Source organism: Astyanax mexicanus, chromosome 19 (assembly GCF_023375975.1).
Source record: "Astyanax mexicanus isolate ESR-SI-001 chromosome 19, AstMex3_surface, whole genome shotgun sequence".
NCBI lineage: Eukaryota > Metazoa > Chordata > Actinopteri > Characiformes > Acestrorhamphidae > Astyanax > Astyanax mexicanus.
Genome location: NC_064426.1, coordinates 1,137,501 through 1,152,500, shown reverse-complemented (window position 1 = coordinate 1,152,500; position 15,000 = coordinate 1,137,501). Strand labels below are relative to the sequence as shown.

The following is a 15,000-nucleotide window of genomic DNA, read 5'->3' as shown; positions in this document are numbered from 1 at the left end:
TTTTCTTTCTTTTCTTTTTATATTTTATATTTATATTTAATATTAAAGAATATATTAAAGCTCTACAGGAACACATGCTGAATTATTTTTTATTTACAAACCAGAATCTGTTTAAATAAGTATCAGATGTATGTTTGAGTTCAGATCTGCAGACTCTTGGTGTAAATATATTTTAATCTCAGTATCTTCATGAGGGAGAGTCACCTGGAATACTTCTCTCAGCGTCTTGAAGAAAGAAGGAGTTCCTGGAGGTGCTGAACAATAGCTGCTGCTTTTCCTTCAATTAGCTGTGAAGCTCCAGCTCCTCCCAATTAAATCACCTCAAATCACCATCTCAGTTCATCAGCTTTAGATCAGGAGATTAATGTGGAGGAATAACACAACCCATCAAACCAAACTGAACTGCTTGAATTTTTGCACCAGGAATAAAGCAGCATAAAGTTATCCAAAAGCAGTGTGTAAGACTGGTGGAGTCTTATTAAGTTTAGTAGTCAAGGTGTGGTGTTGGGAGTGTGTTTATTTATATATATATATATATATATAAACACCAGAGGGCGCTCTGCTAGAGCACAGCTGGATAATCTTAAAACAGCCAAAACCCATTAAAATACTCCTGATCCACTTAATCAGACCAGAGAATTCTCCTCACTGCTGAGGACGGGGATTAATGTCAGATAATAGCATTTAGAAGATGCTAGAGGGCGCTCTGCTTGAGCACAGCGGTAAAAACAAAGGACTAGAGCTGGTTTTAAGCTTATGTTTGGATTGGCCCAATCCTAATCCACTAAATGCTACGTATTTTTTACCATTATTTAAAGTTATATTTATTTATAACTTGATTATGAAGTGTGAACCGTACTGTTGTGATACACTACTTGTGTGTGTTGAAGAATCGTGACTTGGTTAGGCTGATTTACATATTTATTTATTTATTTATTCATCTGTGGTTCTCCGTACACCTCGAGCACACTCGTGAATCATGGTTCTAGTGGTGTTTAGAACCGGGATTAGTGTGTAATTAGTGATTAGTGAATGTGTGTGTGTTTGCAGCTCGTCCCGGTCCAGCGGTGTCGGTGATCGAGTGTTAGCTCAGCTGCTAACGGAGATGGACGGAATCGAGCAGCTTAAAGACGTCACGGTTCTCGCCGCCACCAACCGACCCGACATGATTGATAAGGTAGGGTACTTCAATTACCGTATGTTTCCTTTAGTTTTCCCCAAAAATCATCAGTGCTCCTTATATATGGAAGTACAGAGTTATACAGGAGTTTTAGTTTAGTTCTCCAACACCAGGGTAGCACTACTGGAGCATCATTAGCATTACCAGTGTCGGAATTTTATAGTATCAAAACTAATAAGTAACAAGTAAAAAAAAATCCCAACATCCGCTAACCACGCTAGCTCTTTCGCTGTTCAGAGGTGAGTATTATTAACCTGTAACCTTCCTGTTAACCCCTGGATAGCACTGCTGGAGCAGTTAGCTGCTAATGCTAATGCTCCAGCCTTAGTGATGGAGAAGTTTGAAAATCTAAGCTTACTGTAAATAAACAGAAGCACTTTACTCACCCAAATATAAACAGCTTTTAGGAAAGAAATCTGTGTAGAGATTAAAACAAATGTTTTATCATTTTGGAAAAAAACAGCAGCATAAAGCAGTGGGATTTATGAGCTTTATTTTCCTAATTGTTAGACGCTTTATTCTTTTTTTTTTTTAAACATTTCATGATCCAAAAGGTAAGGGCACTTATTTGCCAGTGCTCAACACAACATACACAACATGCTTTTAAGTTTCCTAATAACTTATCAGGGTGATTTTATTAAGTGTACTTCATTCTAGTGAGGAAAAAGATAAGTGCACTTCTTTTCTAGGGAATATTCTTCCACTTCCTGCTGTGTGGATGCAAGTGTGTGTGTGTGTTTGGCTCGGTGAGTGTTCTCCCCTGTGAGTGGTCAGGTGGCAGTGATTGACAGGGCCCCTCCCGTTGGCCCCGGGGGCTCTGGGCGTCTCTCGGGCCCTCAGAGGCTGGAGGCCAGCAGGACGTTTGGGTCCCAGGGTTCACTCCCTCCACACTTCCTCCTGCCCGGGGTTTCTCTTATATAAGCTTAGTTTGGTGTCGTGTGAGGTTTGGTGCCATGCTGTGTGTGTGTGTGTGTGTGTGTGTGTGTGTTTTCCCCCAGAGAATCCGCTAAGACAACTGATGACACTCACACACACACACAGCCGATGGCACATTTCCTTTTTCCAGGTTGTTGATTGTGGAATATGGAGCTAGACTAACGTTTATTTCCTCCATTAAAGCTCTCAGTAACTCATACAGCTCATGAGATTCAAAAGAGATTCACAGATCCGTTGGTAAGGTGATGTATTGTATATTGTACTGTCCCCAGAGGATATTACCATCCAAACACTGTAGCTGCTGGGGTTAATAGGAGTGTGTGTGTGTGTGTGTGTGTGTGTGTGAGGTGTTTAGGTGTTAGTGTTCCCTGGTGTGTGCTGGGTGTGATTGATGTGTCAGTGGGCCGCTGGTGTTCTGTTTATTTGATGGGCGTTGAAAGAAAGTGAACGGCTGGAGAAAAAGAATTCACTTCACTTCAGCTCAATTCAGTTCATTTATTTACTTTTCATTTACTAAATAATAAAAAAGTTAAAGATACAGCTCAGAGAGCACTTAAAAATGATAAGTTTCTTTGATTTTAACAAATTAAAAACCTCTGGAATATAATCAAGAGGAAGATGGATGATCACAAACCATCAAACCACCAAACTGAACTGCTTGAATTTTTACACCAGGAGTAAAGCAGCATAAAGTTATCCAAAAGCAGTGTGTAAGACTGGTGGAGGAGAACATGATGCCAAGATGCATAAAAAAAAACTGTGATTAAAAACCAACCAGGATTATTCCACCAAATATTGATTATTTCTGAACTCTTAAAACCTTATGAATATGAACTTGTTTTCTTTGCATCTTTTTTGTTATTTCAGCCATTTGTCATTTTCTGTAAATAAATGCTCTAAATGAGAATATTTTTATTTGTAATTTGGGAGAAATGTTGTCTGTAGTTTATAGAATAAAACAACAATGTTCATTTTACTCAAACATAAACCTATAAATAGCAAAATCGGACAAAATATTGTTACTGTGCTCCCTCTATTTCCATTAATTCCTTTTGTCTCTCTGCCCTTTGTTTGACCCCAGTTTTGGCTGTTTGTTTGTTTGTTTGTTTAGATGAGGTGTTGTTTGAGAGGATGGTAGAGGAAGAGGAAAACAAAGCCTCTGTCTCTCTTCACACCTCTATCACTCTATCACCCAACTCACTTACCATCCTCTGAAAGAGAGAGAGAGAGAGACAGAGAGACAGAAAGAGAGAGACAGAGAGAGAGAGAGAAAAAAGAGAGAGAGAGAGAGAGAGAGAGAGAGACAGAGAGAGAGAGAGAGACATATTTGTGAGGTTCGTGTGTTTTTTTTGTAGTTCAGACATCCCACCAGAAGGGTGCGCCAGAGCAGTCAGCAGTGCAGTGTGAGCACAGGGAGTGTACTGTACTGTCTCACACTCCTACTGTTACTGCTGCTCTGTTTCTCACCCTCTCTATCAGCCAAAACATTAAAACCACTGCAGCTGAAGTGAAATCACTGAAGACCTGGGTTCAGTAGCTCCTATTCTATTGGCAGTACTTCTCTGATTTTACCGAATGAGTAATTTTTCCCCATTTTTCAGTTGCCAGATTTTTGTGTAAATCATGTTTTTCGTGTAAATCATTTGAATGAGCTTTAACTCTAAACTCGGACATGAACGGTGTATCCCAGTACAGCACCAGTCAAAAGTTTGGACACACCTCTTCTCTTTTATTCACTGTGTTTCTTTATTTGTAGGATTTTTTTTACACTGTACATGTAAAAATGAAAACTATATTAAAACCTTTCTACTTTAGATTCTTCTAAATAAGTATTAGACGTATGTTTGAGTTCAGATCTGCAGACTCTTGGTATTTAATGATTTTAATCTCAGTATCTTCATGAGGGAGAGTCACCTGGAATAGTTTTCTCAGCGTCTTGAAGAAAGAAGGAGTTTCTGGAGGAGCTGAACAATAGTTGCTGCCTTTCCTTGTGCTTTTCCTTATTCTATATGTGTCCCTTAATCAGTTTAATGTCTTTAATATTAATCTACAATGCATAAAATACATTAAATAAATAAATAAAGAAAAGTACTGTATGAGAAGGTGTGTTCAAACTTTTGACTGGTACTGTATGTGGGCTTTTTTTTTTTTGAGTTGAGCTTTTCTTTTATTGGCCTTGATTGTACCACTATTATTGGCTAAACCTCCTTCTGCTTTGAGTGTGTGTGTGTGTGTGTGTGTGTGTGTGTGTGTGTGTGTGTGTGTGTGTTAAGGCAGCTCTTGTCTGTGCATGTTGGCGTTGTTGTCCCATTTCTTTTGTTCTTTTCCTCGCGTGTGTGGCTGCAGTTAAAGGATTTGGGTTTTTTGTGTTTAATCTGAGGTTTCAATCTTTTGTGTTGGGTTGCTCTCTCTCTCTCTCTCTCTCTTTTTCTCTCTCTCTCTCTCTCTCTCTCTCTGTGTGTTTACCGTGTTTAATCTGAATAATTGCTCTCTCCTAATCTCGTGTGTTTAAATCTCTAAACGAGCGCGGCGTCGGCGGTAATTTAAAATTTTCCACGCATGATGACAAAGTTACAGAGCTGGACCTTCGACCTTTGCCTTCCTCTGCTTTTCTTTTCTTCTGGACGTTCTTCAAAAGAGGAGAAGAAAGAAGGAGGGAGAGGAGGAGTTCAGGACAGAACGGAGATTCACTAATTGCCGCCTAGAAGCTTGTGGATGAAAGGAATGAAGAGCTGCAGGTGAAGAAGAGCTTGCGTGTCCTTAAACACCCCACTAAAGTCTAACACTGTGTCCCATGACTTTTGCCACGTCTCATGGAAGAAGGCTAAGGAACACTGCATTGAGCTGTGGAAAGGTAGTTAGTTAGAGGTGTTAGGAGAGTAAGTGCTCTTTGAAGAGCTCTGTCTTCAGGAGTTTATTAAAGATAGTGAGAGATTCTCCTGATCTGGTAGTAGAAGGTAGTTAGTTAGAGGTGTTAGGAGAGTAAGAGCTCTTTGAAGAGCTCTGTCTTCAGGAGTTTATTAAAGATAGTGAGAGATTCTCCTGATCTGGTAGTAGAAGGTAGTTAGTTAGAGGTGTTAGGAGAGTAAGAGCTCTTTGAAGAGCTCTGTCTTCAGGAGTTTATTAAAGATAGTGAAAGATTCTCCTGATCTGGTAGTAGAATGTAGTTAGTTAGAGGTGTTAGGAGAGTAAGTGCTCTTTGTAGAGCTCAGTCTTCTTGTTGTTATTGATGATATTCCTGCATCACTTTTCATAAACTATCAGATTCTCGTCTGCTGGACTCAGTCTGGACCCGGTGATCAATCATAATCGTCTGATTATTTCACAGAGCTGCTCCTTTAACAGGACGGGCGTGGATTGGGTTTCCGAGCGCTGTGGTTGGAATGGGCCCAGAGCGGGTTTGTTTTCCAGCCGGCGCTGATTTCGGGCTGTTGTCGATGCGCTGCTCAGGCATTCTTCAGGGCTGTTTTCGGAAATATGACACTAATACGCTGCTTGAAGTTTGATACCAGCCTGGGGATCCTTCTCCGGGACGTTCAGCCCCGGCTCCCCTCCCCCCTCACCCCTCACCCCCATCCTGTTACCTGTTCCCGCTCTGCAGCGCCCCCAGGACTCGACATCCTGAACTGCTGCTGCTGCCTTTAACCACTGTGGGTTAAACACAGTAAGTTACACACCTACAGATAAATGTGAAGGGTTTAAGAAGATAACAACATTGTGATGCTCATCGCTGTCTTATACCCCACCAACAGTCTATTTTCACTCCTATTTCCTTCTGTCTGAATATATCTACACTGATGGGCGTGGTGTTCTGGAAATGAGGTGTGTTCAGGTACATTTCTGGATCTTGGTAACAGAAAACACAGGAGCTCCACTGACTGAATACAACCTAGATAGACGCCAACAGTCAGACGTTCATCGCTATCTCGGTAACACAGGCGCCGTGCCGAGCCGAGCGTACACCCCCACTTATTACACACACATGAACACACAGCAGCACAAACCCAACTTTTACACCAACAATAAACAGAATAGTAAATAAAATAACATTGCTGTTCCCGTAAATGAGCTGCTGGAGCTCCTTCACAGCGTCAACCAGCAGCTCAGTTTCCTCTGCTGAGAAGAGTTTGTTGAACACGTCCAGGTAGCTGCACCGTTACAATAGCAATCCACCAAAGTCAGAGCTCACCTGATCTACTCTTAAAGGGAATGATGAGCGATAAGTGACACTGATTGGTTTATTATTTCACGTTACGCCCAAAATTAATTAACCACACCCATGATTAATTAATTAACATAATTACTACATGCCTTTTGCGTGTTTAGAGCTATGCAAGGTGTACTTTTCCCGTTGTTATGATAGCAAAGACACACTGACACACTGACACTACAAATGGAAATAGATTGGTTAAATTGGTTCTACTTTCTGGTGTAAATTTACTTATCGAACAGTGTTTGATACAGCAGCTTCTTTACATTAGTCAAATGAATCAGGTTTTTATGGATTTATTTGATTGTTTATTGGCTGTTACAGCGCCCCCTTGAGGCTGGTATTGGTGTGACACTTATATAAGGAAATATTCAGTCTTCAGACTCGCTGGATCTGCAGGAGTAGCAGTCGTCTGCTCCTTGTTTGTGTGTTTTTGAAATCAGAACCGCTCTAAATTCTTCGGTGGAGGGGAACCGGATCTGAGTGTGTGTGTGTGTGTGTGTGTGTGTGTGTGAGTGAGTGTGAGTGTGAGTGTGTGAGTGTGAGTGTGTGTGTGTGTGTGTGAGTGTGTGTGTCTGTTTTTGTGCTTTGAAAGCAAGATTGGTTTGTTGCATTTTTTCGGCCTCTAAATGTTCTGTAGGTCTACATGTATATATATATTACGATTATCGGGCAAATAGTGTTTTTTTCTTGTCTCTGTCTTCCTCTGTTTCTGTCTCACTCTTGCAGTCTGTCTGTCTCTCTTCCTCTCTCTTTTATCAGTGTCTCTAGGGCGCTCTCTCTCTTTCTATTTTAGTCTTGCAATCTGTCTGTCTCTCTCTATCTTCCTCTTTTTTATATACAGGAGCTGCATGTCTCTCACTCTTTCAGACTCCATCTCTCTCACTGTCTTTCTTTCTCTTTCGGACTCTCTCACTCTTTCAATCTGTCGCTCTCTATTTTTCTCTCTGTCAGTCTTGGTCTCTCTCTTCCTTTCTCTTTTCACAGTGTCTCCAGGTCTCTTTCTTAGTCTCACTCTCTCTTGGTCTCACTCTTGCAGTCAGTCTCTCTCTCTTTTCTCAGTCTCTGTCTCCGGCTTGCAGTCTGCCTGTCTTTCTGTCTCTTTCTCTCTTTTTTACAGGGTCTGTAGGTCTCTCACTCTTTCAGGTTCAGCCTCTCTCTACTTTTTCTACCTCAGTCTCTGTCTCTCTCTTCCCTTCCTCTCTCTCTTTTCTCAGTGTCTCCTGGTCTCACTCTCTCTCTTTGTCTCACTCTTGCAGTCAAATTCAAATTCAAATTCAAATGGCTTTATTGGCATGAATTGTAAACAACAACTGTTGCCAAAGCAAACAATTCAACAAATACAAAAATAATAATCATAATAATAATAATAGTCTGTCTCCCTCTCTTTTCTCAGTCTCTTTTCTCACTCTTGCAGTCTGTCTCCCTCTCTTTTTTCAGTTTCTTTCTCTTTTCTCAGTCTCTTTTCTCACTCTTGCAAATTTTTTGTCTTTCTCTTTCTTTTTCTCTCTTTTTTACAGGGTCTGTATGTCTTTCCCTCTCTCTCTCTCTCTCTCTCTCTCTCTGGTGAAATATGCTCTCTGTTGGTTGGTTTTACTGAGCAGGCTTTAGATGATACAAAAGATTAGCCAATACACACACAGCACTTCCGACACCAGGCTTAGGGGCGCGAGAGAGAAAGAGAGAGAGAGAGAGAGAGAGTACGCCAGTGAGCGAGAGAGAGAGAGAGAGCGAGAGAGGCAGGAAATGAAGGCCCTTTGTGAGTTGATATCTGGCAGCGTGTAGCGTCTTGCCTCCTGGCTGGAATGGACCACCAGGCCTTTGGAATTCCTTCAGTTCAGGAAATTTCTCTCTCTCTCTCCCTCTCTCTTTTTCTCTCTTTTGCCTTATATATGTGTATATGAGCGCTCACACAATCATATACAGGCTGCAGTGTGAGATAAACACCTATACAGCTATTATTTCCTCTGTATGTCTCCCCAAAACCGCAACTTTACAGGTAAAATAATAAATCTTCTTAAATTTCAATTAAACCCCTACTGCACAATCTGCAGGAACTGTGTATAGAGAATATTGGAGTTATTATGGGATGTATTTTTCACAGGAGGAACATTAGGAACCTCTACAACGTTCTCCGTGCTGAGACGTCTTGCATGTTGCAGCTCAATATATAAATATAAATTCATAATTTACAATTTATTGTTCCTTCCTAACTTTTATCTTCGTTCTGATCAACACTACAGTCCCACACTTCTTTGTAGCCGTAGCGACAAGTTACGTTTCTGTCCTTCCACATGTTTGTGTTTGTAATTTTGGTAAATATGTACGTTAGTAACGTGTTGTTTTGTTTTTGCAGCGTTTATTGTGTACAGTGTGTGTTACTCACGGAGGAGCTCTGTATCTGTATCTCTCTTTATCTTTACTGTCGATACCTTTTCTCTACAACTCAACACCTCCAAATCCTCTTCCTACACACACACACACACCAGCAACAGATGGACTAGGTCATCAATCTGCACCTGGGAGGATCCAGCACCACCCGAGGGGGAAGGGGGAGGGGCATTTATCCCAAATAATACCCCTATTGTTTGTCCCGGAGCTTCGGGAACCACCCCCCAGCCCCTCTCCGCATCCCAACACCACATTACGCCCCTCTTACAGGTGGATTATGTGTAAGTTTGAGGATTTGGACGGGCCGAGGGGTTCGGTAACGCCCGGACGGACCTTTTTTCTCCTTTCTCTCTCTCCGGTGGAGAGAGGCACGTTTCTTTAACGGGAGCCAAAGCCGAACAAACGGGCTTTCATCGCGCGAGAGCTTCAGTAGCGGCCGGGTAACAGAATCCCGATGTATAGCCCCCAATCTGCACCGTCATCTCTGCCTCCGTTTCAGACGGCCATTGTGACAGAAATGAAATCAATCCCGCCGCTCCTGCCAAATGCCCTCTTAGCAGCCAGCGCAGGAGATGCATTACTGCCCGCCAGCAGTCAGAAACACAGCGACATACCAACCCTTAACTCAGAGCTATTAGAGCTGCGTTACTGCGGCTTCAGCTCCAGACCTCTAATACTCACAGAGCTCAGATAAATACCAACATTATTAATTACTCAATTTAATTCAGTACTGTTACTGATTAACTAAATACTAGTTGCGTAAAATACTACTAGGGGTCACTAGGGGTAGGTGGGTGGGTGATATGGCCCTAAGATAATATTACAATATTTTTCAATAAAATCACAAAATATTTTTCGATTTCAATTCTCAGATGCATCTCGATTCAGATGTGGACAACTCTGAATCGATTCACAAATGGCGACAATCAGTTCAGACCTCCCATATATATATATATATATATATATATATATATATTTTGCGTAACAGGTATGCATTTTCTCCTTCTAGTACGGTTGTACAATTTCCTGTTCTAAAGAATGTACATCGTTATATTGTGTGTCTCGCATTCTTTCATCGTTTTATAATCGCCTTGCAGAACTCTTGCAGAATTTAATAGAATTGTAAAGATGCCCGGAGATTTCAACCACTATCTTTTGCTATAATGATATACTATGTCCTATTCTAAAGTATGCATATAGCTAACATTTGCAGTATCACAGCAACCACCTAATAATTGCTTTGCAACAATGTAGCTACCACCTAGAATACTATAGCAACTGCCTAGCAGCAACCTTGCAACACCCTAGCAACCAGTATACAACAATATGCAATATGGCAACCCTGAGCCATAGACATCACATTAAGCACACCACCCAAAAATAAAAAATAATAAATATATATATATATATATATATATATATATATATATATATATATATATATATATATTTTACAGAACACCACAGTGGATGTTCTGTATTTTTCCTACTGCAGTAAAACTGTCCCAGAGGTGTGTTACTGTCTCCCACACACACACACACACGTACACACTCCCTCCCTCTGGAATGGGCTGCTGTGGTGTGTGTGGTGGTTGAGAGGTCAGGAGGTGTTTTCCTGTAGTGGAGGGTCTGAGAGTGGGAAATTGTTCCAATAGTCCCCAAGTATTCTCCTCCGGGGCTAATCGCTCATCCCTCTCTCTCTCTCTCTCTCTCTCTCTCTCTCTCTCCCTCTCTCACTCTCCCTCTCTCTCCCTCTCTCTCTCTCTCCCTCTCCCTCTCTCACTCTCTCTCTCTCTCTCTCTCTCTCTCTCCCTCTCTTTCTCTCTCTCTCTCACTCACAGACATTTTTACACAAGAAAACACACTTAAACATACAAACATACATTGCATCTGTCTTTTTATATTACTGTCTGTCCAGTCCTTCATTTGTCCATGTATCTGTCTGTCTGTCTGTCTGTCTGTCTATAAGTCTACATCTGTCTATACTGTCTGTAGTGTGTGTGTGTTCTGGCTGAAGAACAGATGGAATACAGTTTCTCATCTTCAGGAAATAGCTCTCTCTCTCTCTCTCTCTCTCTCTCTCTCTCTCTTTCTTCATGAGCGCTGAATTGTGCATAGTTACATATAAAAAAAATGACTTGAGTGTTTATAAACTTGTCATGTCACTTATTATGATAAGTATTACTGTGTTCCTGAGTAATTATAAAACCTGGGTTCTATCTTACACCCTGCACAGCAGCACAAACCCAACTTTAACATCAACAATAAACAGAATAGTAAATAAAATAACATTGCTGTTCCCGTAAATGAGACACGTCCAGGTAGCTGCACCGGTAAAATAGCAACCTGCCAAAGTCAGAGCTCACCTGGATTCACCTGAATTAGTACATGACTTTTTTTCTCATTTTCAGCGGCACAAGGAGTGCTTTTCCTGTTGTTACGATAGCAAAGACACACTGATATGCCCCCTAATCAAGCTGCACGCTGCACGGTTGACTGCTTGACTATAGATAAACCTAAAATATGTCTCATATTATGTTTCTGAGGACACATTAGGTATATCTGGCTCACTGTATAGTATGGTAATCCTCAGCAGAGCTGCACTGAGGCGTGTGTTCAGAGAAGCTCTAAAGTCAGAAAGTGTTTGGACCCGGTATTTTTGATCTTCAAGCACAGATAAACACAGAGCCGCTGCACGCGAGCCGCCCGACATCAGACCCTGATCCACCTCCGCCGCGGCCGAGCGCGAGCCGCCAAATCTCTCCCTGTTCCCGCTTTCAGAAAACAGCAGCGGCGTCCCGAGCTCAGAAACGCCAGAGCCGGCTCCCCCCGCGGCTCCTCCCGGCCCCTGATTACAGCGTTGGGTTTCTGCAAACACAAACAACAGAGCCTGCAGCTCAGCGCTGCCAACCGTACACACACACACACACACTACACACACACACACACACACACACACACTGAGAGAGAGAGAGAGCAATTAGAGTGCGGAAACCACTAATTAAAACCTGTACGCTCTACAGATTGCATCAGGTTGATTTGCTTTGTGTGGAGCGTGCAGTTATTCTGCATCCCCTGCACTGCTGTGTTGTGCGGTACATTCCAAACACACACACACACATACACACACACACACACTCGTACGTAGGCACGTTTGCTTGTATAGCTGTTCATGCACATATTTACATATACTTAAAATATAACCAGTTTAGATAAAATATGCATATGTTACTATGCCTATGTCATAAAATTTAGTAGGGATAGGACATTTTATTTAAATTTTTTCAAGATAATGCTACTGTAACAAAGCAAATCTTAAAGTTTTATATAGGATCAGTATAAGACTTTTATACATTTAGTAGAAACAAAAAAATCTATATATTTATGTTTATCTATTTTATTTACAGTAACTTCCCACCACCCTAATTATTTTTTAATACAATAATAATAGAAAACAGAAAATATGATAAAAATCTATTGTAAAACTGGAGAACTTTGGAGAGTCTTTGGACTGAGAACAGCTTGATGATCTTTGTGTTGTTGTGAATAAGAAACCCATATGCTGGGCTCTTTCACTACACTGACTTATATAGTTGATGGGCAGATGAATGATGAATATGTAGAAATGAATTGATAAATGAATGGACAAACTGATTGATAAATTAATGGTTGGACTTATTACTTGATAGATGGTTAGATGGACGGTCGGATTGACAGATTGAGCAGTAGAAGAATGGTAGGTGAGTGGATGGATGGGTGGATGGATGGTTAGATAAGTAGATAAGAAGGTGGATTGAGGAATAGATGATAAATAGATAGATTGATGAAATATGGACAAATTTGAAATTGGTAGGAAGATTGTTGATGCAGATCATTGGATGAATGGATGGGTAGATGGCTGGATTTCCACAATGCTAACATATACAACATATGGGCTCAGCAGGACGGATGGATGGACGGATGGAGATATAGAGGGATGGATGAATGTTTCCAGTTTGAGGACTGACTCACTGTGATTAGCTCATAACTCTACAGCTGTTTCAGAATGATTATGCCGGTGTGAGTGAGTGTGTGTGTGTGTGTGTGTGTGTTGCTAATGTCTCTGTGGTGCAGTGGTTAAGCAGACTGTGTATGACGGGGTTGAAGCCGCAGTGCTGATAAGAGATCTTTTATAAACATGTTCAGATGATCTGATTGAGTCTGATTCAGACGTCTGAGTTCAGGAATAGGAATTCCAGGAATTCAGAAATTACTCAAAAGTCTGTAGTTTTTTTGTAATTTTTGGCTCCTAGAGACTCTGCTGCAGTGAGTATAGTCTAGTATAGTAGAAAATGAGAAGTGTCTGAAATAACAAAAAAAGATACAGAACTTTTAGACCTCAAATAAAGCAAAGTTCAGAAATAATCAATATTTGGTGGAATAACCCTGGTTGGTTTTTAATCACAGTTTTTTTATGCATCTTGGCATCATGTTCTCCTCCACCAGTCTTACACACTGCTTTTGGATAACTTTATGCTGCTTTACTCCTGGTGCAAAAATTCAAGCAGTTCAGTTTGGTGGTTTGATGGTTTGTGATCATCCATCTTCCTCTTGATTATATTCCAGAGGTTTTCAATTTGGTAAGAAACTCATCATTTTAAGTGTTTTTGTTACAGAGCTGTATATATATATATATATAACAGGTTCTGCTCTGTTCTGTGTCTGAGTGTGTCGCTCCTGCCGCTGCTCCTCGGCCTCGCAGCGTTTTTTTCTCTGCACTGTTTTCCTTCAATCAGGGAGGAATTATGGTTCTTCCGGAACGCAGAACGCGCAGAACCGCTAATTTTAGCCGCTACTGATTGAGGCTGGAGATCCACATCCGCCCGAGTCCGACCAGAACACACACAACATGTGCTTTATCCTGACCACAGACCCATCCCACACCAGCACTTACTGTGTGTGTGTGTGTGTGTTTCTTCTTTGGAGTTTGTCCCACTTTGAGTCTCTTTTACAGAAGATGCTGGGACATTGCTGTGAGGATTTGGTTGCATTTAGATCAGTGAGACGCATGAAATGTATTTGAACACTTCTTCTATTGACTTTACTTATTCAGCTACTTTAAATTGCAACGATTGCTGACACAGATGTGCAAATAAATGCACTTACACACTTTTTTATTTTTTATTTTCTGTATTGCCAATAGAATAGGAGAATAGGAGCAGAAGGCTAATTTTACCACCCTCAGTGGACAGTGCGGTAGCAGGTAATGATCTAGAAACGTTGAGTGATAGACTCTGAAGAGGGATATCCGGTTAGTGCATCTAAAAAGTGCAGTTAAAGTGCAGTTCTTTATATTTCAATCTAATACCTTATAGTAAAAAATTGCAAAAAAGAAGCACCAGACCGATAGAGCCGATGCGCAAGCCGATGATGGTGAGTGTCTACAGCTGTGCTACAGCGCCGGAGTTCCACATAGTGGTTAAACAAGGAACTGCATCCTCCTGTGACCCAGAGCTGCTGTAGTCTGTAATTCTTATCTGATCTACGTATATGTTTTATTAGAAAAGTGTATTAGAACTAATACACTTGATGGAGCCGTTAGTTTCTTATATGACCTTTCTGTTTGTCTTAGTCTACATGTTGTTGTTCTTCCTCTCCTCCTCCTCCTCCTTCTTTTCCTCCTCAAACAAACACTCTTCATATCCTCTCCTCCTCTCTCCGCTCCTTCTCCGGTTTCATTCCGGCCCGACGTCCGCTGCCAGATTCACTCATTCCTTCTTTCCTGAGACACTCCAGGTTCTCCCAGCACACACACACACACACACACACACACACACACACACACACAGATTCTTCATCAGAGAATAGGTCAGTAACACACACGCCGTTCATCATCTTCAGTCTGGGACATTTCCAAATTTCCATTTGCTTTTTACTTATATAGACCAGCTGCATCTCTCGCTCTCTCTCTCTCTCTCTCTGTCTCTCTCTCTCCCTCTTTCAATCTCTCTCTTTCGCTTTAGGCTTTTATGCTTGGTTTTAAATACATCAGAAAAATAAAGTTTAGGTGTAAATTGATCAATTTTATTCTAGGTCAGGCTAAGATAGCGATTAACATCATCTACCTTTCTCTCTACCCGTCTCTCTCTCTCTCTCTCTCTTTCTCTCTCTCTCCCCCCTCTCTCTATCTCTCTTTTTCCCTTCAGACTTTTATGCTTGGTTTTAAGCACATCAGGAGAGCAAAGTGTGAGTGTAAATTGATAAATTTCATTCTGGCTAAGATAGCGATTAACATCATCTACCT

At 41.2% G+C, this 15,000-nt stretch overlaps 2 protein-coding genes and 1 long non-coding RNA gene across 3 annotated transcripts in view; 2 read left to right on the top strand and 1 right to left on the bottom strand.

The window, feature by feature from the left end:
- ube2ka (ubiquitin-conjugating enzyme E2Ka (UBC1 homolog, yeast)) overlaps window positions 1-15,000 on the top strand; it is a 315,406-nt gene that overhangs the window by 151,437 nt on the left and 148,969 nt on the right. The gene's annotated exons all lie outside the window — the stretch shown is intronic.
- LOC125784384 (uncharacterized) overlaps window positions 1-15,000 on the bottom strand; it is a 240,373-nt gene that overhangs the window by 91,368 nt on the left and 134,005 nt on the right. The gene's annotated exons all lie outside the window — the stretch shown is intronic.
- The window catches only part of spata5 (spermatogenesis associated 5), a 63,653-nt gene that overhangs the window by 23,724 nt on the left and 24,929 nt on the right, over window positions 1-15,000 (top strand). Inside the window, exon 14 of the mRNA XM_022676611.2 lies at window positions 1,051-1,177. Coding sequence (XP_022532332.2) covers window positions 1,051-1,177 — 127 coding nt within the window. The remainder of the gene's footprint in view (window positions 1-1,050; window positions 1,178-15,000) is intronic.